Source organism: Balaenoptera acutorostrata, chromosome 19 (assembly GCF_949987535.1).
Source record: "Balaenoptera acutorostrata chromosome 19, mBalAcu1.1, whole genome shotgun sequence".
NCBI lineage: Eukaryota > Metazoa > Chordata > Mammalia > Artiodactyla > Balaenopteridae > Balaenoptera > Balaenoptera acutorostrata.
Window position 1 is genome coordinate 57,017,817 of NC_080082.1, and position 21,450 is coordinate 57,039,266.

Sequence of the window (21,450 nt, forward strand, 5' to 3'; positions counted from 1 at the left end):
AACACATTTTGGCGGGAAGTGGTGAGGGCGTGGCCTGGCCTCAAGAGTTCGCTCTTGCTCTCCTCAGGCCTCGCGCAGGAGCCTCGCGCCAAAGGGGATTCGCGTCCACCTCACGCCTGGGCCGGGAACGTGGTGGCTGAGGCCGGCCTGAGGTTCGCGCACGCGGCCAGCCTACCGGGACCAGCACGAGACGCTGTCTGACAGGGCTCCCAAGTGTGGGGCTGGCGCAGAACCAGAAGGGGGGTGCTCACGCCATTGTGCACGTCCTGAGGCGGGTGCTGGAGGCGAAGGGGAACGGGGCGGGTGACTAGCCGGCCAGAGGGGAGCCTGGGGTCCACTTCGTGGTCGTGGCCTCCCTCTGGGAGTTTCAGGCAGACGGGAGGGCGGGTGTGCCTTGGGTGCCCGGGCCCTGGGGGAGGCAGGACCCGAGCAGCAGAGCCGGAGTTTGGGTTTGAGGCTGGGCCTAGGTTTTGGGGATCCACGTTCAAGTTTCAGATACGAAGTCTCTGAATAGGGTTGGGGATTTGGGGGTCACAGATTAGGATCTGGGGTCTCAGGATTTGTGTCTGGAGAGAACTCGTTTTGGAAATCTGAAGGTCTTGGGTTTTGTGGCTGGAAGCTTTCCTGTTGGAATCAGAGATCCTAGTCTGGGGATCTGGAAGTCTAGAATAGCATTTTGGGGGTCCGGGGTCTAATTTGGGAGGATTGAAGCTTCAGTGTAGATTTAGGGTCTAGAGTCTCACTGTAGAGTATGAGGTATGAGATTTAGGGTCTGGAGTCACAGTTTGGAACTTTGAGAATTGTTAGGGCCTGCAGTCCCCCACATCGAGTATGAGGCTTCAATTCTAGAGTTTGGGTTTCAGAGTGGAACTCACAGGTGGGATCTCAGTTTAGGGTTGGGGGTCACAACTTGAGGGTCTGAAGTGACAGTTTGGGGATCTAGGAGTCTTTGTTTTAGGATCTGAGGTCAATTTGGGGGGCTGAGGTTTGCTTTGGGGAGATTGGATTTCTTACTTTAGGGTTTGGGTTCTCAATATTAAGGTTTGTGGCCTGTGTATTTTTCCTTTTTTAATTAATTAAATCATTTTTATTTTTGGCTGCGTTGGGTCTTTGTTGCTGCGCGCGGGCTTTTCTCTAGTTGCGGCGAGCGGGGGGCTACCCTTCATCGCGGTGCGCGGGCTTCTCATTGCGGTGGCTTCTCTTGTTGCAGAGCACGGGCTCTAGGCGCGTGGGCTTCAGTAGTTGTGGCACTCGGGCTCAGTAGTTGTGGCTGGCGGGCTCTAGAGCGCAGGCTCAGCTTAGTTGCTCCGTGGCATGTGGGATCTTCCCGGAGCAGGGCTCGAACCCGTGTCCCCTGCATTGGCAGGTGGATTCTTAACCACTGAGCCACCAGGGAAGCCCTGGTCTGTGTTCTTAATACTAGGATTGGGTTCATATTTGGAGATCAGAAATTAACAGTTTGGGGGTCTAGAGCATCTCAGTATTAGAGTTTAGGGCGTTTAGGTTTGGGAAGGGCTCCTTTTTATGTTCTAGGTCCTCACTTTGGGAGTTTAAAGTCATAGTTTTAGTGTCTTAATATCACAGTTTAGAGATCTCAAGCCACAGTTTTCAGATCTGGTTCCCATTGCAGGGTCTGACATTTCACTGTTAAGACTGAAGTTCTGAAGTCAAAGTTTGGGAATCTGCTCCTTTTAGTTTTAGGTCTGGATCATGACTTACGGGCCCCAATCTGCAATTTGAGATTCATGGACTTCAGTTTAGAGTTTGGGCATTTTAATTTGGTCTCTTGACCTGTGTTTATGGGGACTGGAGACTTATTTTGGGATCTCTGAGTGCTCAAAGGAGTATGATGGGGGAAATGAAGCTGCCTGTCAAGCTGTGCATTCCTCCTGGAATCCCAGAGGTCACTAATAATTCTTTCTTTTCCCCTCTTTGCAGATGTGGGATTCCAGCAAGCACTTGTGTTCCCCTAAACAGCCCAGGACCAACTCCCTGGGTCCCAGGGACAGGTAAGTGTTCCCCCGGCCCACCTCCCTTACAGCTCCAGCCACTCTGGTTAAATAATAGTAACAGTAGTGTTTACTGAGCATTTACTAGTTTGCCAGACTTTTTGCTAAGCCTTTTGCTTGTATAAAATCCTTTAATCCTTACAACAACTCCACGAGGAAGTGGGTGCGAATATTACCGCCATTTCAAGATGAGAGAACTCTGAAGTAGTTGGCAAAGATCATCTCTAAGCCCTTGCAGGTTTTGACATTCTGATTTTCTTAAATGCCCTTCCTTCCTTTCTTTTATTCACGTATTCATTTTGCCATCAAGCACCTACCAAGTGTCAGGAATCTTATAGAGGGGATTTTCCTAGCAGATTGAGGGTTGGATCAGATTTCTCCCTTCCTCCAAAGTCTGGATAAAGAAGAGAGCCAGAGTTCATCTTATTCCCCACTGTCTTCCCCAGTGACTTTCCGCCCACCTATGTCTTCATTTATTAACTCCAAAAATAAGTGTCTGCTTTGTTCAGGTTCTCTACTTAGGTACTGTGCTCAGAAGGAGCAAATGAAGAAAATGAAGAATGCCTCTCTCGCTTGCCTTTTCCTCCTGGAATTCCAGAGGTCACCAACAATGCATTCTCTTTGCCCCCTTTCTAGATGTGGGGTATTTGTATTAATAAAGACTCTTAGTTGCAATTAACAGAAACCTAGCTAAAACTGGCTTACACGTAAAAGGGGATTTATTGGATCCTTTAAACAAAAAATTCCGGGGCATCAGGCTTGGCTGGTTCTAGCTGAGGAGTTAAATGATATGGCCAGGAATCTGCCTCTCTTTGCTCTGCTCTTGTCTGTGTTGGCTCTCCATTTGTGAGGGCAAGATGGCTCCCAGCCACTCCAGGTCCATATCCTGCCAACTTGACAAGCCTAGCAGAGAGTCTCTTTCCAGGATCCGTTGACTCTGATTGGCCAAGCCTGGGTTACAACTGCAATCCTGAACCAATCACTTGACTTCTTGGCTAGACCTTGCTTCAGTGCTCCCTAGTGGAAGGGGAGGTTGGGGTCAGCTTCTCTGAACCATATGGACTGAGAGTCGGGGAGGGATCATTCCCCAAAGGAAACTATTACTAGAAAAGGGAGGAATTGGATGTCGGTCAACCAAAAACAACCGTTTTATCAACAGTAGTCATCCAGTACAATACCCCCACCCCATTCTCCAACATCCCTTATCCCTAAATCGTCCCAACAAATGACTGTCTACCTTCTATCTTGAACTAACATTTCATGAGCACTCCCTATGTGCTAAACACCTTCTGGACAAGATCACACTTTCCAGCCACCTCCATTTTGTAAATGAATTATAAACAGGCTCAGAGAGATGAAGCACTTGCCCAAAGTCACACTGCAAGTGGCAGAGCTGGGATTTCAACCAAATCTGTTTGCTTCAAAAGCTGAACCTTGTAACCAACTATTATGCTGCTTCTTGGGACTGCCCCCTGCTTTGTCCCGCTTTGGGACAGCTCTTACTCTTAAGTTCCTGCACATGTTAAAGCAAATTAGGGTCTGGCCTTGGTTTTCCCATAGCTAATGTGAGAAATTTGGACTGGCTCTTGATTAAGGCTCCTTCCAGCTCCTGCATTAAAAACACATTAAGGGACTCCCCTGGTGGCGCAGTGGTTAAGACTCCTTGCTCCCAATGCAGTGGGCCTGGGTTCGATCCCTGGTCAGGGAACTAGATCCCACAGGCCGCAACTAAGAGTTTGCATGCCACAACTAAGGAGCTGGCAAGCCGCAACTAAGGAGCCCACGTGCTGCAAAAGACCCAGAGCAACTAAATAAATAAAATATTTTTAAAAACACATTAAAAATTATAGTTTATGACAGCACTGGTATAAATATGAATATAATCCAAGTTTAATTATATTCATTTATTTCTCTTCTGGTTTTAAAAGAAATTAAAACATTCTCATAAGCCCCTAAAAGTAGCACCAGCCCTAGGCACTGTGCTTACGCTGCCTGATGGATAAGTCAGTCCGGGATATAGCAATAAATAAAAGAGACAAAAATCCCTCTCCTTATGTTTATATTTATAAGAAAGAGAGAGAGAGAGAAGGAGAGGAAGGAAGGGAGGGAGGAAGGAAGGAAGGAAGGAAGGAAAGAAGGAAGGGAAGGAAGAAAGAAAGAGAAAGATTTCAGATGCTGATAAAGGATATGGGGATGTGACAAAGAATGTGCTTATTTAGATCAGGTAGTCAGGAAAGGCCTCTAGGGAGATTACATTTAAGCTAAGCACCGAATGGCAAGAAATCAGCCATGTAAAAATTGGGACAAAAGAACATTCCAGGTGGAGGCGATGGTAAAGGCCCTAAGGCAGGAATAAACTTGGCAGTTGAGAGAAGCAGAAAAAGACCCATGTGGCTGGAGCTGACCTGTTCCGCACAGAATCAGAGGGCAGAGCTGGGATTAGTGGGTGAAAATTAAACAGACTCTGAGGAAAGAACTTGGCTGAAACCAAAACCATCCAGCCAGGAAAGGAGCAGCCTTGAGAGCGAGTGCCCAGTTCCCGGAGGCCCGTGTGAGCAGAGCCCCAGGTCACACCTCTTCAGGACCGCTGCCCAAGAGCGGCCAAGATTTTGCATTTCCTAGTCACCCTTTTTCTCCCTCCAATTTTTTTCTTTTCCCCTGGAACTCCTGTGTTTGTGCAGAAGGCTCTCTCAGTGCTTTGCAAAACCCAGAGGAAACACCCAGGGACTAGGTGATATGAAACCCTTTTTCTCAGACATGGTCAAATAGCACCGTGAACTTAAATAGACCTGGATACTTTTTCTTCCTGGCTTTCTGTGCTGTTTCTCTTTGGAGCTTCTAGGGAGTCCTCTAGAACAGCAGGAAAGTCGCATGCAGAAAATAAATATCAGGGTCAGGCAAGACGTTAGAGGTCAACCTACCCAGTGTTTCTCCACGGATAGAAACCCAGCACCCACCCTTGCCCCTCGAAATTATGGTTTCTATCAGGAAAGAACTAGAGACCAATTGGTGGTTTTGTTTTTCTTTCATTCCTTCATTCAGCTGACTAATACGTATAGTCTCCTGTACTCGTGGTGGTTCTGGGAGGGTGCACTAGAAATGCCATCCCCTGCAGAAAACACATTAATGCTTCTCATTGGGCTTCAGATAAAGGCAAAACTTCATACTGTGAGCCTGTAAGACCCATAAGACCCTGCGTCATCTGGCCCCTACCTCGTCCTCCAGCCTCATCTCACCCCACAGGACTCCTTGCTTTCTGTGCTCCAGACACTTCAGCTTTATTTCCTCTGACTTCTCCATGCTCCCTCTATCTGAAACCTTCCCTCTCCCCCTCCACTGATGTAACTCCACTCATCCTTCAGAACAGCTTCTGGCCAGGTTTACTTCCTCTGGAAAAACCTCATAGGTTAGATCAAAACCACCTATCACAAGTTTCCATAACACCGAGCAGCACCTCTCCTTTGTCCCCAGGAGGGACACATGATTCATGCAGTCACAGAGCCCTGAGCTTAGAAGAGCCCAATGCTTGGCTTAATGCTCTGCTCTCACCATCTTGAAATTCTTAACTTTTTTTTTTTGGCCAGGCTGTGCGGCTTGCGGGATTTTAGTTCCCGGACCAGGGATTGAAGCCGGGTTCTCAGCAGTGAAAGTGCGGCGTCCTAACCACTGGACCACCAGGGAATTCCCAGAATTCTTAATTTCTGAACAAGGGGACCCACAGTTTCATTTGCAATGCCCCCACCCCCAGCAAATTATACAGCTGGTTCTGGTCCTAGTTGCCATTTTATGTTTATTTGTGTGACAATTTGATGAATGACTTTATCCCAGACTGCATTGTAGGCTCTAGAAGGGGCTGTAGTTGTTTTATAGCCTTTTGTCCCTGTCACCGATCACACTTCCTGGCACATAGTAGGGGCTCAATAAGTAATTGCTGAATGAATGAGTGAGAACGATTCTTTCAGGACTTCAGAGTTTGGTTAGGGAGATAAGTGTCTCCCACACTGCTCCCCCATGTCCTCGAGGGCAGGACAGTGATTCCTCTCCCTTTCCACAGTGTCCAGCACAGGGCCTGGCAAAGAGGGGGTGTCAGTTCGTGGGTCTGAGTAGGAACCAAAGATACATCTGTAATAAAGGAAGTGTTTTTGGCCAGGCCATGCTGCAGGTGACACAAAGTGTTGTGGACATTCAGAGTCGGGGAGAAAAACAAGGGAGGTGGGGGAGGCTTCCTCGGGTGGCAATTGAATCAGGCCCTGAAGGAAGGTGAGATAGGGATTGGTGGAGACGAGGTGTTTGGGCCTTCCCAAAGGAGTAGCGGGAGTAGTGGCAGCGGTGTGTAATTTAGGAGAGAGACTCCAACGTCTTCATGTCTCCATCTGTCAGGAGAGAGGGGTACAGGTGTGTGTACATGGATATAGTATGAATTATGAATTCAGGGATTAGATCCTGGAAGTTCTGCATCTGCTCAGGAGTCAACTTCTTTCATGCCCTTATTTATTCAATCATTTAGCCGATAGGCGATGACTTCCTGCAGTGTGCCAGACCCTGTTCTAGGTGCTAGAGTACAGCGGTGCCCCCCACTCAGCTCTCACCCAACTGCAGGGACCAGAGAAATGCATGAGCACAGGGGCAGGGGGACCTGAGCAGAGATACCTCACCTGTCCTGTGGAGCTGAAGTCCATTGATGGGAGAGAATGAAAGGAAGTAAGAGATGAGACCAGAAGGGTCAGGCGGGCCAGGCCACGGGGGGCATTATAAGCCATGTTAAGTAAGGGTTTAAACTTGATCCTTAATAATGGGATGGCATTGAGAGGTTTGAAGCGCTTATTAAGTAACTAATGTATTCAGTCCTATTGGTAGCCCTCTGCCTCTGAAAGAATATCCTCATTCCTTTTGCACAGATGAGAAAACCATAGGCAGGTTTGTGTTTCAGAAAGATCACCGTGACTCTCGTAGAGAGTATGGCTTGGAGGAAGCCAGATGGAAGGCTGGGAGAACTATGTCAGCACATGGAGTAGGGCAGGAGCGAGGGGACGGAGAGAAGGGATTGGAGGAGGAATGGGCAAGATTTGGTGACTGATTGGACCAGGGGATGGGGGAGAGTGAGGAGTTCAGACGATGCCCAGGATTCTGTCTTGGGTGCCTGGGGCAGGGAGCTTCTCTGAGATGGGGAACACTGAGACAAGCGGTCTGGGGGGTCAGATGCCAAATTCCATTTCGGATGTCCTAACCCAAACCAGCTCTTGCCCCAAAACAGGAGAGAGAGGAAAAACCACACCAACAAACTGCAAGAGCTGGCATTGCTGCTACCCGTGGCCCTGAGGACCGGTACCAATAAGCTCACCAAGGTAAGGGGGCTGAAGGAGAGGAGGTGGATTTGGGAGGCAGATCTGAACATATCAGCAATCGGGTTGACCTCCCTTGTCCTAGGAAACCTAGACAGACCCACCCAGTGACAGCACTGACATGGCAATGGTCCTGACTGGGAATTTCTGGGAGTCTGTGATCCCATGACTAGAAGCCTGGGGGATTCTTTCCTGCAAAGGAGGCAGGGGGAATTGGGAGGGGAAAAATAGGCAAGGTGCTGGGTCGAGGTCATCCCTCTGGGAGTCACACAGCCTGCATCTGAGCCCCCCAGCCCCACACCTGCAGAACTCTGGGCAGCTCGCTCAGGTTATCAGCCTCTCAAGCCTCAGGTTTCCCAGCTATAAAACAGGAAAAAAATAACTCCTCCTACTCAGAGATATTGTGAGACCAAAGTGACATGATAGCTGTCACAGGGCCTGAATAAATGTCGGTTCCCTTTCCGGGTGCCTTCTTTTGTGACTTTGTGGAGATCATCTCCATGAGGTAGGGATAAAGCTTCTCGGTGCCTCCCCAGTGGCTACTCAATAAATGTTTATAGTGCTGAGCTAACACTTGCTCCCAGGACGAACAACTTAATATGAGATTCAGAGATCTGGAAGGTTTGGTGTGATGTTTTCTTGCTATAGTTTCTCTCATTCAGTCCCTCATTCATTCATTCATCAGCCATTTATGGAAAGATTGTCAGATGTCAGAAGCTGTTCTGCCGGCAACAAGGGGAAGCAAAGGAATTTGAAACCCAGCCCTCCTCCTCTGAGAACTTAGAATCTGGTCAAGAAGATAAAGATTTAGGGACTTCCCTGGTGGTCCAGTAGTTAGGTCTCGGTGCTTCCACTGCTGGGGCCCGGGTTTGATCCCTGGTTCAGAGAACTGGGACCCTGCAAGCTGTGTGGCACGGCCAGAAAGAAAAAAAGAGGAAGATTTGAATGCACAATAACTGATCCAATCTAGAATGTTCTACTTGCCTTCAGAGAGGTTCAGAGGAGCGGGTGTTTGGGAGAGATTTGCCTGACCCTAACCCTATTCTTCTCCCTGCCAACCACAGCCCATCAATCACCAGATCACGCTGGTTGTCTCTCCTAAATCCCTCTCAATTGTAGGTGCTTGTATCAGTTTCCTGTGGCTGCTGTAATAGATTACCACAAACTTAGTGGCTTAAAACAACACAACTTTGTTCTCTCAGAGCGCTGGAGGTCAGAAATCCAAAATCAGTCCCACTGGACTAAAGTCACGGGGTCAGCAGGAGGCTCCAGGGGAGCATCCATTTCCTCTCCCTTTGCCAATTTCTAGAGGCCGCCTATGGTCCTTGGCTCACAGCCCCTTCCAAGCCCGCAGCGTAGCATCTTCTAGTCTTTCCTCTACCTCTGCTTTTGTCGTCATTTCGCCTTCTCTGCCTTTGACCCTCCAACCTCCTGCTCGTAAGGACGCTTGTGATTACACTGAGCCCACTCAGATAATCCAGAATAATCTCCCCATCTCAAGATCCTTAACTTCATCACATCTGCAAAGACCCCTTTGTCATACATGGCAACATATTCCCAGGTCCCGGGGACTAGGACATGGATGCCTTTGGGGGAGGCATTACGCAGAGCACCACAGTGCTCAAAACATATCTGAGGGATTTTGCCCTCTGTCCTCCCACATTTGAGCGTTTGGTGTGCGTAGGCACTGTAAATTCGTGTCGGGGAAGGCAGAGATGACTGGGACACAGCCCCTGCCCTGGAGGAATGACAGTTGAGTCAGGGCACAGGCAGCATTTCGTCACTGACTAGATGACCACATCTCTTCGTGGAATCCTCCCCAGGCCTCAGCCCACTTTCTTTACCATTGATTCTCTGCTGTCTTAATAATCCCATTTCTTCCCCATCTTCGTCCTCCCTTAAATTCAGTCCTGGGCCCCCTGCTCCACGTACAACCAGTGTCCCAGTCAGTCCCCAGCCTCCCACCAGACCAGTCTGCCTGACATGCCTCATCACAGCTCGTCCCAGGGCTGTGTGACGTGCTCAGTCCACTGCTGAATAAACTGTGGGAGCTATTATGCGTTGTTTCGCCCGTGTTTTAGATTTAGGCTGCAGCTTAGGTCCATGGTATCCTTCCTCACCATCCTGGCTGATTAAGTGCCCCTGCCCCATGTGGTCCGTGGCTTCCCATCCCTCTGACCATCACAGCCCTCTGCACGTTACTGTGATTGTTTCCATTTCTCTGATTCCCTTTATCTTATTTTATTTTTTTAAATTTTATTTTTGGCTGCGTTGGGTCTTTGTTGCTGCACGTGGGCTTTCTCTAGTTGCGGCAAGCGGGGACTACTCTTCGTTGCGGTGCACAGGCTTCTCATTGCAGTGGCTTCTCTTGTTGCGGAGCATGCTATAGGCATGTGAGCTTCAGTAGTTGTGGCACGCGGACGCTAGAGCACAGGCTCAGTAGTTGTGGCGCACAGGCTTAGCTGCTCCGCGGCATGTAGGATCTTCCCAGACCAGGGATTGAACCCGTGTCCCCTGCATTGGCAGGCGGATTCTCAACCACTGCGCCACCAGGGAAGCCCCCAAAGGTTTCTATTTAATCCCTTGAGAAGCCGATGAAGGTGTTCTCATCCAGATATCAACTAAGCATTTATTGGACAACTGATTTATCAGGCTCTGTGCTGGGCGATTTCACACACACTAATTTATTTCGTCCTAATGATAATCCTCTGAGGCTGAATGAATATTCTCGTTCCCATTGCACAGATGAGAAAACCGAGGCCCAGAGAAGTAAAATGACCCACTCCCAGTGCACAGCCAGTAAGTGGCAGGTTAGAGCCAGGCCCCAAACCAATAATCTCTTGGCTGTGTCACGTTATTCCTTAGTTAGATTATAGCTTCCTTCCCTGGATCAGGTTAAATAAGTTCAGTGACTGTATTATATTTTATGGAACGATTTCACATAAGTCACCTCATGAGACCATCCTTTTTTAAAATTAATTTTTATTGGAGTATAGTTGATTTACAATGTTGTGTTAGTTTCTGCTGTACAGCAAAGTGAATCAGTTATACATATACATATACCCACTCTTTTTTAAATTATTTTCCCATAAAGGCCATTACAGAGTATTGAGTAGAGTCCCTTGTGCTATACAGCTGGTCCTTATTAGTTATCTACTTTATATATAGTAGTGTGTATGTGTCAGTCCCAGTCTCCCAATGTATCCCCCACCCCACAGACCATGTTTCCTGATTTGGGGTTGGAAGATTCTTGCTAACAGTTTTGTTGTTATTCTGGGGATCCAGTTCAATCCAGAAAATACTTATGGGTGTTCTTCCTTCACCAGGCTAACTCCTTTCAGTCTTCAGTTTAAATGCTGCCACTTCAGAGAGGCCTTTCTGGACACCCAAGTCTAATTTCAGAGTCACCTGTTATGCTCTTCTATTCATAATGCTTATCACACACTTGATAATTTTGTATGAATTATGAGTTTATTAAGGTCCGCTGCCCTCCCTGGATTGTAAGTTCCATGAAGGCAAACAAAAGTATGTCTAGGGCTTCCCTGGTGGCGCAGTGGTTGAGAGTCTGCCTGCCAATGCAGGGGACACGGGTTCGAGCCCTGGTCTGGGAAGATCCCACATGCCGCGGAGCAACTAGGCCCGTGAGCCACAACTACTGAGCCTGCACATCTGGAGCCTGTGCTCCGCAACAAGAGAGACCACGACAGTGAGAGGCCTGCGCACCGCGATGAAGAGTGGCCCCCACTCGCCGCGACTAGAGAAAGCCCTCGCACAGAAACGAAGACCCAACACAGCCAAAAATAAATAAATAAATTTAAAAAAAAAAAGTATGTCTAGTTCACCCCTCCACATGGCCCTTAGTGGGTAGTATCTTTTTTAGCTTAGTGTCTCCAATATCGGCTCAGCCGGTATTTGGTGGCTGGTTGGGGGATGCCCGCTGATGCTGTGGGGCAGAGTCATTCCTTCAGTGATAACTGACTAAGTCACCTCTCGATTCTGTGTGCTTGGGATCCAGAAATCAATTAGCTACAGTCTCTACCCTCAGCTAGTTCAAGGTCAATGGGAGAGAATGATACATAAACAGATAATTATAGAACACTGTGGCAAGTGCCTTGGTGGAAACAGGCCCAGGGTGTTACAAGAGTGCGGAGGAGGGACATCTGACCCAGCCTGGGTGAGGGGTCAGGAGGGCAGGAAAGCTTCCAGAAGGGGAGAACACTGTGCTGAGGCTCAAAGGAGGAGAAGCCAGGGAGGGAGTCTGTGGGGAGAAGAGGAGGGCTTTGCGTGTGCCAAGGGCCAGGGGTGGGAAGCTGAGCAGTGTGTGCCCCCAAAACTGGACCAGGAGGCAGCCAGGCCTGGGTTCAGATCCCAGCTCTGCCATTTCCTCTCTGTAGCCCAGCAAGTCCCTTTAGCGCTCTGAGCCTCCGTTTCCTTAGCTGTAACCGCCGGCTCACTGGGCCGCAGTGAGGACTAAAGGGCGGAATAGGAACCTCTCTGCCAATGGGGGGATTGGCTGGGGCAGGGTCCCCGGTCCCCAGCAGCCTCACGTCATCTCAGGCCCCCGCTCAACCCTGTCTTTCTTTTGGGGGCAGAAGGAGATTCTGCTGCACGTCCTGCACTACATTCACTACCTCCAGAGAAGCATCGATGCGGCCAGGGCCTCGCTCGAATTCCATACCACCGATGGGAACGGTGGACTGGGGGGTAAGTAAGTTCAGCCGACGTTTCGCAGCGCCTGCTACGTGCCAAGCATTGTCCTGGCCGTCAGGGACGCTGAGTGACTTAGACGGGTCCAGTCCTTCCTGGATCTCACAGCCTGTCTCACGGGACAAGTCAGAGGGATGTCCAGAGTGCTGTGACCCCAGAGGAGGGTGTCTGGGAAGACTGTGGTGGGAGGGGCCTTGGAGCTGGGCCTTCAAGGACAGGGAAGGGGGAACGATGCTAGGCAGAAGAAACAAGGTGAACAAGAGTCTGAAGGCACGAGAAGACACATGTGGGACGTCTGGGGACAGGCAAGCAGTTGGGTATGACTGGAGGGGCCATGTAGCACCCAGATGATGTGCGCAGACTCCTGAGCCAGGTCCCAACTCAGGCACACGTCCTGTGACCTACACCTCTCTGTGCCTCAGTTTCCTCATCTGCAAAATGGACCCATACCCCCTTTCTGTGTTTGTTGTGAGGATTGAATGAGTTAATACATGTAAAGAGTGCTGTAACATGGCTCCTGGAACAAGCCAGTCATCCCATGCTGTGTGTGCCGGCTGCTATGGTTACTGGTGTGAGGAATACACGGGCAAGAAGGGTAGGAGATGAGGCAGGGACGAGATTCTGAAGGGCCTCGAGTGCCTGGCAGAGGAGGGAGATGAAAAAGATGAGAATGACTGAAGGCCTTTAAGCCAGAGGAAAGCCATGATCAGAGTTTCTTTGAGGAAGAGGTGCCTGACATCTAGTGTGGGGACTTGCTATTAAGTAAGAAGCTGGAGTGGGGGAGATGAGTGAAGATACTTTTAGGGGTGATCTGGATGGGAGACGATAAGGCCAGTGTAGCACCATAGCTGAGGGTGTAGACAGAAGTAGGTAAATTTGGGAGTTTTTTTTTTGGCCATGCCGCACAGCATGAGGGATCTTAGTTCCCCGACCAGGGGTCGAACCCATACCTCCTGCCTTGGGAGCGCAGAGTCTTAACCACTGGACCGCTAGGGAAGTCCTTGGGAGACGTTAATGAGGAAGAGTTGAGAGGCCTGGGGGAGAGGCCCCGGGCCACCCAGGGTGGATGCTGGAGCCCCTACCATCTTGAGGAGGCTGCAGGAAGAACTGATTTGGGAGGTGGAAGACGGGGAAGCATCTGGGAAGTGTTGGGTCTGTCTTCCCTCTCAGCCGAGGCCCGGAATGGCCCTGAGAACACCTGAGTTCTCTCCTGTACTTCTGCCGCCTGGCTGCGCAACCTCAGCCAGGTCCCATCTCCTCCCGGGACCTCAGTTTCCCCATTTGTAAAGTCAGTCTGGGGACCGTGGCAGCCTCCCTGCTCCCTGTCCATCATGAAGTACTGTCCAGAGGCAGCATTCGGGACGGATGAGGGTGAGGGCATCTGACCTGCCTCATTCTCCGTCCTGTGCAGGGCTGGGTTGGAAGCTGGCCACGGGCCCAGCGAAGTGGAGACACTCCACCCCGTCCAGCACCCCACACTCTCATAAATCCCATCTTTGGGGAGGCTGCCGGAAACCTCGGAAGAAGAAGCTGGCCCAAGCATCAGGTACAAGCCGTCAGTGGAGATAGAAGAGGGTGCAGGGGTCAGATGGGAGCGGGGCTCCTTCTCCAGGACCGTCCCCACTCCCGGGAGGCCCCGTCGGCAATCCTGAGCCCTTGACGAGGCTCTGGATTCAGATGCGCCTGGCTTCAGCTGTGGTGCCTTCTCTTCCTAGCTCTGAGGCCTGGGGGTGGGTCACTCTTCTCCTGTGAGCCTCAGCTTCCTGGTCTGGAAATTGGAGGGCCTGCCACAGGGTGGTCCTCAGATTAGGAGCCAGGCGCACCCCGCTCAAGCAGTGCTTAAGTGATGGGGCACGTGGCCAGTGCCCAGGAATGGAAGCTGCTGTCAGCATTTATCATCTCTCTGACCAGTCATCCATCCCCGGGCCAGGGCAGCAGGGAGTGTGGGGTGACGGAAGCACCCCAGTGCGGGAGGCAAGTGTCCCAGGTCCCACCTCAGCCTTGCTACTAACACTACCTGTCCCTTCCCCTTTTCGAGCCTCCGTTTCCATGTCCTTAAAAAGGGAGTTGGACCTAATCAATGATTTCCAGCTCTGGCTGCACCTCTGAATCACTGGGGTGCTTTTAAAAATGCCTATTGCCTGTGCCTCACACCCAGAAAGTCGGGCTTCAGTGATCTGGGTGGAACCTGGGCACCAGTATTTTCAGAGCTCACAAGGTGATTCTAACGTGTGGGCAGGGGAAGGGGGCATCCGACTAGGTGATCTTTAACTGAGGATCTGGGCCTCTCTGGAAAGGACTGAGTGACCAGGCCAGGCAAAGCTTTGAAGCAGGTTACTGGGCCCAGAGCAAAGACCCCCACCTCAGCCACCTTCTGGTGACAGTCAAGCCCCCAGCCCTGTCTGACGCCATCTCTCTGCTCTCCTAGAACGCCAGACCCGGGCCCAGAACCCTCGTCGCTGTCTGGCCCTGGACAAGCCTGAGAAGCAGGTGACCCCATCCCCAGACAAGAGAGGAGGAAACATGGTGGGGACCATCACCCCTCCAAGATGCCTCGACTCCTGCAGTCACCCCAAGGCTGTGTCATCCCCGTCTCAAGGTGACAGAAAGGGAGGAAGATCCTGGCTGACATTGCTGCATGTGGCTGAGAACAGCGTCCACTGTGACATCTCAAGTTGGTGTCTTTCCTCTCCACTAACTTAGCCACTCGTTTATATACCACTTGTCAGGCACCCTCGACGTCCCAGGCACAGTCCTAGTCGCCAGGGATTCTACAATGGACAAGAGAGACGCTGTCTCGCAGCCTCTTGCCAAGTTTCCTTTTCCCTTCAGGCTCTGTTGGGGGTGTAAGCAGGGGACAGGGTCACAGGACTGGGGGCAAGAGCAGGGCCGCCTCGTGAGCCTTCCTTCACTTGAAGCAGCCAGACAAACGCTCTTGTGAGTCCCCATCCCTTTGCCAGCTTGCAAACGTGTGACACCCCCAGGAGATACGGGCGCGACCGGAAGGCGAGGCCTCAGGTCATCCTACTCCTCTGTCTGTTCCTTCAGCCTGTCCTCCCAGAGCATCTCCTCTGGGCCAGGCCACGTGCGCGGTGCCGGTGACAGTCCAGTGACGGAATCCCACGCTCTCACTTCCTGGGGTCGCCCAGGAGGCTGTGGGAGCCCCAAGGAGGCGCCTGACCCACCTGGGGAGGGAGGGTGTCCCAGATCTTGCGCTAATCTTGTGACCTTGGGCCAGTTACTTGATATCTCAATGCCTCAGTTTACTTAACTATAAATGGGTATTATAAAAACCATACCCTTTGGTAAAGGGCTACCGAATAGTATGTAAAACGATTAAAACCGTGCTGCCTTGGTAAGCACTATATACTTGTTTGCTCTCGTCATCTTCATCATCATCATTCTGCTTAAGGATTTTATCTTCCTTAGAGTTTCTGATAGGGACGTGGGATTCCAGAAACCTGCGGGTGACTCAGGGAGCCCCCAAACCTCACGCAGAGGCCCCAGAGCCTGAGGTTTTGGCTGGGATGGGGGGAGGGAGAGGCTGTGGCATACCCCAGCACCTCTCCGTCCCTGCCTCTGTGAGTCCCGGGATTTGGGCCCGTCACAGGAGTGACCATCCTGACTTGCCCCACCTCCCGTAGGCTGCTGTTGCAAAAACAGTGCCCAGGATGCGGGGCCTTACCCTGCCTTCGAGGCCCAGCAAGGGGTTGAGAGGATCTATTTTCTCAACAGGACCCAGCCCCGTCCCAGGTAAGGGAAGCCCGGGGATGTGAGTGGAGGAGGTTGAGGCGTTTGGTGGGATTGGCTAAGGCTTGGTGAGAAATGGGGTCAATCACCATCCTCGACTGGTGTCTGTGGAGTGAGCACCTCCGAGGGCCTAGCTTTGCGTCAGGCATTGTGAGCTCGAGGGAAAGCCTTGCTTCCTAGGTGCTGACCAGGGCCGCAGCCCCTCCCTGCCTCCCGTCCCGCCCTCTAGCCTGTCCCCACTAGTCACCTGCATGGCTTTTCTAACACACAAGACCTTGATCATGTCAGTTTTCAGCTTTAAGCTACTCCCTCCTGTTGGGTAGAGCCCAGATATCTTAATTGGCATTTGAGACCCTCTCTGGTCCCAGCTCACCTTGCCAGCCCCCTTTCCTGCTCCTCAACTGTGAACCTTACCCTTAACACCACCAAATATTCGCCACTCCCTGCGGGAGCCATGCCCGTGTCCCCTCTGGGCTTCTCACCTTCTGTTCCCTCTTCCTGGAAGCTTGATCCCTTCGTCCACCTGGAAAACTACCCATCCTTCAAGCTTAGCTCAGCTCAGTCCTCCCTCCTGCCCTGCCCGCCGTCTGTGTCCTCCTCAAAGCCCCATCACAGCTCTGCCCCCGTTTAGTCAGCTCTGATTACAGCTGGCCTCTCCTTATAAGCCCTGAAGCTCCTCGAGGGCGGGCGCCCCCCAGCGGCCGGCACGGAGAGATCCCTGTCCGAGTCCACAGTGGGCGACACTGAGACACCCAAAGGGGAAAGGGCTCGCCCCAGGGCCCACAGTGTTTCCAGCCCAGGGCTCCAGGTCTGCCTCTTCAATTCCACCTCTTGCAGGCAGAAGCTGGTGTACGATTACAGCGAGGAGGTGGACAAGGAGTTCCCAGATGCTGACCCTTGGCTTCCTGCCTGGACCCCAAAGGGCAGCGACCATGGTGACTGAAGCTCTGTCTTTCCTCCTTGTAGCCTGGTGTGGGGTCTTCTTGGTACCTTCCTTCTGAGGATGTCTGCGGAAGGGGGGAGAGCGGGAAAGGGATGGATGTCCGCTAAGCACAGGGATGGCAACACACAGCCTGCCCGCTGTCCCTGAGCCATCGGTTGCCATGGCAGACGTTGCTGATCAATCATTACTCTTTCTGTTGATCCCAGACACTGCCTCAGAATCCTTCTTAACACAGAGCTCCAGATAGCTAAATCAGTCCATCGGATCTGGCACATCATGATACTGATGTTTTTCCTGGGCATCCCTAACAAGATGCCAGGCATCGTGCCTCTTAATTTCCGCCTCCAAGCACTCACAACAAGGAATTGGCACAGTCACCTTTCCCCAGTGTCTGGCGCCATCTGCTCAAAGCCAGCTGCCGTGCTGGGGGAGAGGGCAACCTCTGACGTACCCTCAAGCCTGACATTTCCTTTTCAGGGAGCCCACTCGCCTTGGGGCCTCCCCACATTGACAACTGGAAGGCGACAGGCCACCCGAGCGAGATCCTAGGGCTCAGCCCCTCCCTCTTCAGCTCCCCGGGGAAACTGCAGCCAGAACAGATCCTGGAGGACGGGACCGAGTACCTGACCCAAGGTGAGCACCCAGGGCTGGACCTGATGCTTGGTGCATTCAGAAAAAAACACCTACAGTGACGCCCACCAAGTGTGCAGCCCTGTGCTGGCAGTGCTGGATAACCAGGGATGAATCCCACCCAGGATGAATCCCATCCCAGCCCTCGAGGAGCCCACAGCCTGGTGGGGAGCAGCCCCAGGCCAGCGTGGTATGTGGAAGGCTCCAGGAGCCTGTAATAGGGACCCACTTGCTCTGCCCAGGTTGGTGGTTCCCCACGGGAGCTGGCCTGTGAGCTGGATTTGGACTTGGGGCAGAAGATCCCAAAGCCAAAAGCCAGAGAAGGGCACTCCGGCTAGCAGGGATGGCGGGACAGAGGCACAGTGCCCTGAGAGAGGTGTTTCTGTCCCAGCCACCCCTCTGGTCTCCCTCCCCGCCCCCGACAGCTCTCTCTGAAGAAGTATTCTTAGATCCTGCGTCTTCACCTTCTGCCTGCACGCTTGAGGGACCACAGAAGAAGGTAGGCGTCTGCCCACGCATCTGTCCACACACACGTCCATCCTTCCTTCCACCTGCTTGATCCACTCATCCGTCCCCTCGACCTTTCAGCTCCTCCCCCACTCACCTGTCCATCCATCATGCTTCTCCTCATCCTTCCAGAGACTCATCCACCATCTGTGCCCTCACCTGCCTGCCCGTCCTTTGAACACTGCCTGCTGGCCACCAGGCGCCCTGCTCTGTGCTGGGCCCTTAGAATGAACCAGACACAAAGGATAAAAGCTAAAAGCTGCCAGGTGCCCAGAAAAGACCCCACATAATTTTACGACTGCTCTATGAGTCAGGCTCTCTTGTGACCCCATTTGACAGATGAGGAAATTGAAAACAGCAGGTGACCCCCAGGATCCTCAGTTGGAAAGAGCCTCCTTCCCAGGCCCCCGGGCTGATTTCCGTAGCACCGTCTGCTCCAGCAGTTCAACGTCTGACTGCCAGAGGGGCAGCCCCAGCTCCAAACCCCAAATGATTCTCCCTCCAGTGTGTGGGAAGGTGGCCTCCCTGCCTCAATGAATAGCTGAACCTGCTGTAGAAACAAAAATAGACACCTTTAGCAGAGCTCTTGGAAGCGCAGCCACTGCACCAAGTGCCTCTCGGCCTTGCAGAGGATGTGTAGTGACACCATCCGTGCGTAAAACTGAGGCTCAGAGGAGTTAAGACTTGCCCGGGGCGTCACGGCTACTTCGCAAGGTGGTAAACTGATGGGATTGAGAGAGAGTGCCCCAGAATAGGAGGCAGAAGACCCCCAGCCCCCTCCTCTCTGACCCGCTGTGGGAACTGGGGAACCGTTGCTGGAATTTCTGAGGAGGTGTCTGGTCGAGGCCGTTTTGAGCCTGAGCTGTTTGTGGTGATGCTCGTGTGACCTCCTAGAAAAGCAGTGAGTGGGGGCCGTGAAGGGACGGCACTGCCCCCCTCCGTCTCCCCCCACCTTTCTCCTTCACCCCCCAGGACACACCCCCTGAGGCCCCCGAAGACCTTCCCGACTCCCACAGCCAGTGCTGGTCCTTGGTCTCGCTGGACCACTGCTATCTGTCGAAGAGTGAGAACAGCAAGGTGTCGTCCAGCCCCAGCTCGGAGGACATGGACACAGACTCGGCGCGGAGGCAGCAGGAGGTGAGGGAGACAGAAAGCCATCCGCCTGGTCAGTCCGCGTCTCCTGCCCGCCCTCACCTCTCTGTCTCCCACCCAGGACGCTCAGGCCAACCTCGAGGGCCTGCAGTCCTCCAGCGATGAGGATGAGGTCTACACGTGGACCCCCGCCCAGCGGGCCTCAGCCCTGCGCGCCACCGGGAGGAAGGCCAGGAAGGGCAGGGCGGGCAGGGGCCTCGTGAAGCCCAAGGAGAGCAAGCAAGCCCCCTGCCCCACCCAGATGAAGAAGAAGTGTATCAACGGCTTCATCATGTTCTGCAGGATGAACCGGAAGCAGTACATCAGGTGGGAGGGCGTCCTCTTGGGCCCTGACTGGGGCCCGACCTCACTGTCCATCCACCCGCAGAGCGTGCCACCCCCTGCTGCTGACGCGTTCCTCAGCCACGCTCTCCCGGCCTCCCCCTGGCCCCGTGGCACTGGTCAGGCCTGAGCACTGCAAGCAGTGAAACTCAGCTCAGACTTAGGAAAACAAGGACACTAACTGGCTTGAATTAATTAATATAATGAACTAATTAATATAATTAATTAAATGTATATAACCTGAAAAAAGAGGGGCCACCTTCAGACGTGGTTGGTCCTTGGGCTCAAAGGACGCTGCCCGGGATCCTTGTCCCCCTCCACTCCGCGCTCTTGGTTGCCTTTGTGCTCCGTCACGCTGGGCTGGGCTGGGGGCAGGCTCACCCGCAGGAGCTTCAGGCTCGTGTCCTGTCTCCCGCCCCAGCAACCCTGTGGGGGGAGAGCTCCTCATTTCTAATATTTCACGCAAAAGTTCTTGGGGCCGACTTGATATGATCTATCAGGCGCCTAGCCCTGAACCGATCTTGCCAGCCTGCAGCCTCCGTGGAGAAGAGGTGGTGCTGGTATCGGAGTGGCGGATGCAGGTCCCAGGACGCCGGGTGGCCCCTTTCCAACCACCATTTAGTCCAGCTCCCTTCTTTGCCACCTCTGCTCCAGGGGGCGCGAAAGGGGGCATCTTTCAGGGCAACACGGAAAGATCTGAGTTCTCAGATTTGGAAAGCTGCGGCTCTGAGAGGGCCAGGGACCCTTGTACGGTCACACCGTTGGCCTTTGCCCAAGCCAGGCGAGGCTGCAGGCCTCTCCTCACCTCCTCCTCCCTCCTGCCCCAGAGCCTGCCCTGGGACCGCATCCACGTCTGCCACCAAGGAGCTGGCCCAACTCTGGCGGGTGATGACCCTGAAGGAGCGGAGACCATATTGGTGAGCAGCCCCTGCCCAGAAGGTGTGGGTGGTGGAGGCGGGGGCCCCCCGCTCCTCAGCCTGCTCTGATTTTCAGAGCCTTGAGCTCTGTGATGTTGGAAACAGGTTGGGAGTTTCCTCGGGCAGGAGATTTGGGTGTCACGAGCTCTTATGAAAGAGTTGGGGTGACAGAAGCAGAGCGGCGCTCTACCCCTGCCTGTAACTTCGAAGGGCAAACAGCTTAATTCTGGATTTGGACCCCACTGCCCTAAATTTCCTTTGCCCTCTCTGCCACAGGGAGTTTCTCAGAGCAGAAAACTGGGTCTTAACTTCCCTGTCGCTTGGTCTTCTCCTTCTCTTCCCCTCTTGATGCCCGCTCCCTCCTGAAACCCTCTCCTCTCCACCTGCCCAGCTTGCAACTGGCCCCGGAAACACACGGGCACGTGTGCAGATGGTGACAGGTCTCACGGGAGCCAGTGGCTCCCCCGCTGGGGCCAAATAAAGCCCTGGCCGCCCCCTCAGCCCAGGCCCTGGTCACTGCTGGGGCCAGAGCACTAGGGGTGGGACAGAGATGGCCGGGAGGTGACCGAGGAACCCCGCCCATCCTGCCACCTCTCCCCCAGCACCAAAGCGCGCAGGTTCAGCCGCCGGCACAACCGGATCGTGAAGAAGGGCAGCTCCAGCAGCGAAGACGAGGACTGGGAGCCCCCCAAGCCCTTCTACCAGCTGCTGGCTGAGAAGGCCCGCTGCTCCGCAGACACCGCCTCTCCGCCGCCCCCTCACCGCGCGTGAGGGCAGCCTCGCCCCCTCCGCCACCGCCTCGCGGCTCCTGCAGCCGTGGTCTGAAACCAGGCGCCGGTGGTGAAGAGGTTGTCTCGTCCTGGGCATCACCGCCGCTAGTGCAGATCCCCTCGGTCAGGCACCCCCAGGTTGGGAGGCGGCTATTTATTGACCCCGGTGCTTTGTGCGTTTGCCTTGTACAGGGCAGCCTGAACTTCTCCTGCCCAGGTTCTGCAGGCGTCTCACAGCCCCTTTCGAGCCTGGCCTGGCCTATCAGAGGAGCCGCAGGTGGGGAGGAAGGACCCCCACCCCCCCACCCCACCCCCACCCTGCCCTCCGACACACAATGAAATGTGAGGAGGTGAAGTTGCCCTCTGCCTGTCCTTTGCCCAGCCCAGAATCAAATGCTTTCA

The 21,450-nt window shown here is 53.1% G+C and overlaps 1 protein-coding gene across 1 annotated transcript; it reads left to right on the forward strand.

Moving 5' to 3' along the window:
* Nucleotides 1–1,938: 1,938 nt before the first annotated feature.
* On the forward strand, nt 1,939–21,169 carry MEIOSIN (meiosis initiator). The gene is given in 14 exon segments (XM_028163092.2): nt 1,939–2,013; nt 3,009–3,134; nt 7,247–7,354; nt 11,944–12,055; nt 13,470–13,604; nt 14,487–14,732; nt 15,703–15,811; nt 16,646–16,743; nt 17,229–17,384; nt 17,807–17,880; nt 18,861–19,025; nt 19,102–19,346; nt 20,189–20,278; nt 20,881–21,169. Coding segments are annotated over 14 exon segments (1,908 nt in total). The 3' UTR covers nt 21,050–21,169.
* Nucleotides 21,170–21,450: the final 281 nt, after the last annotated feature.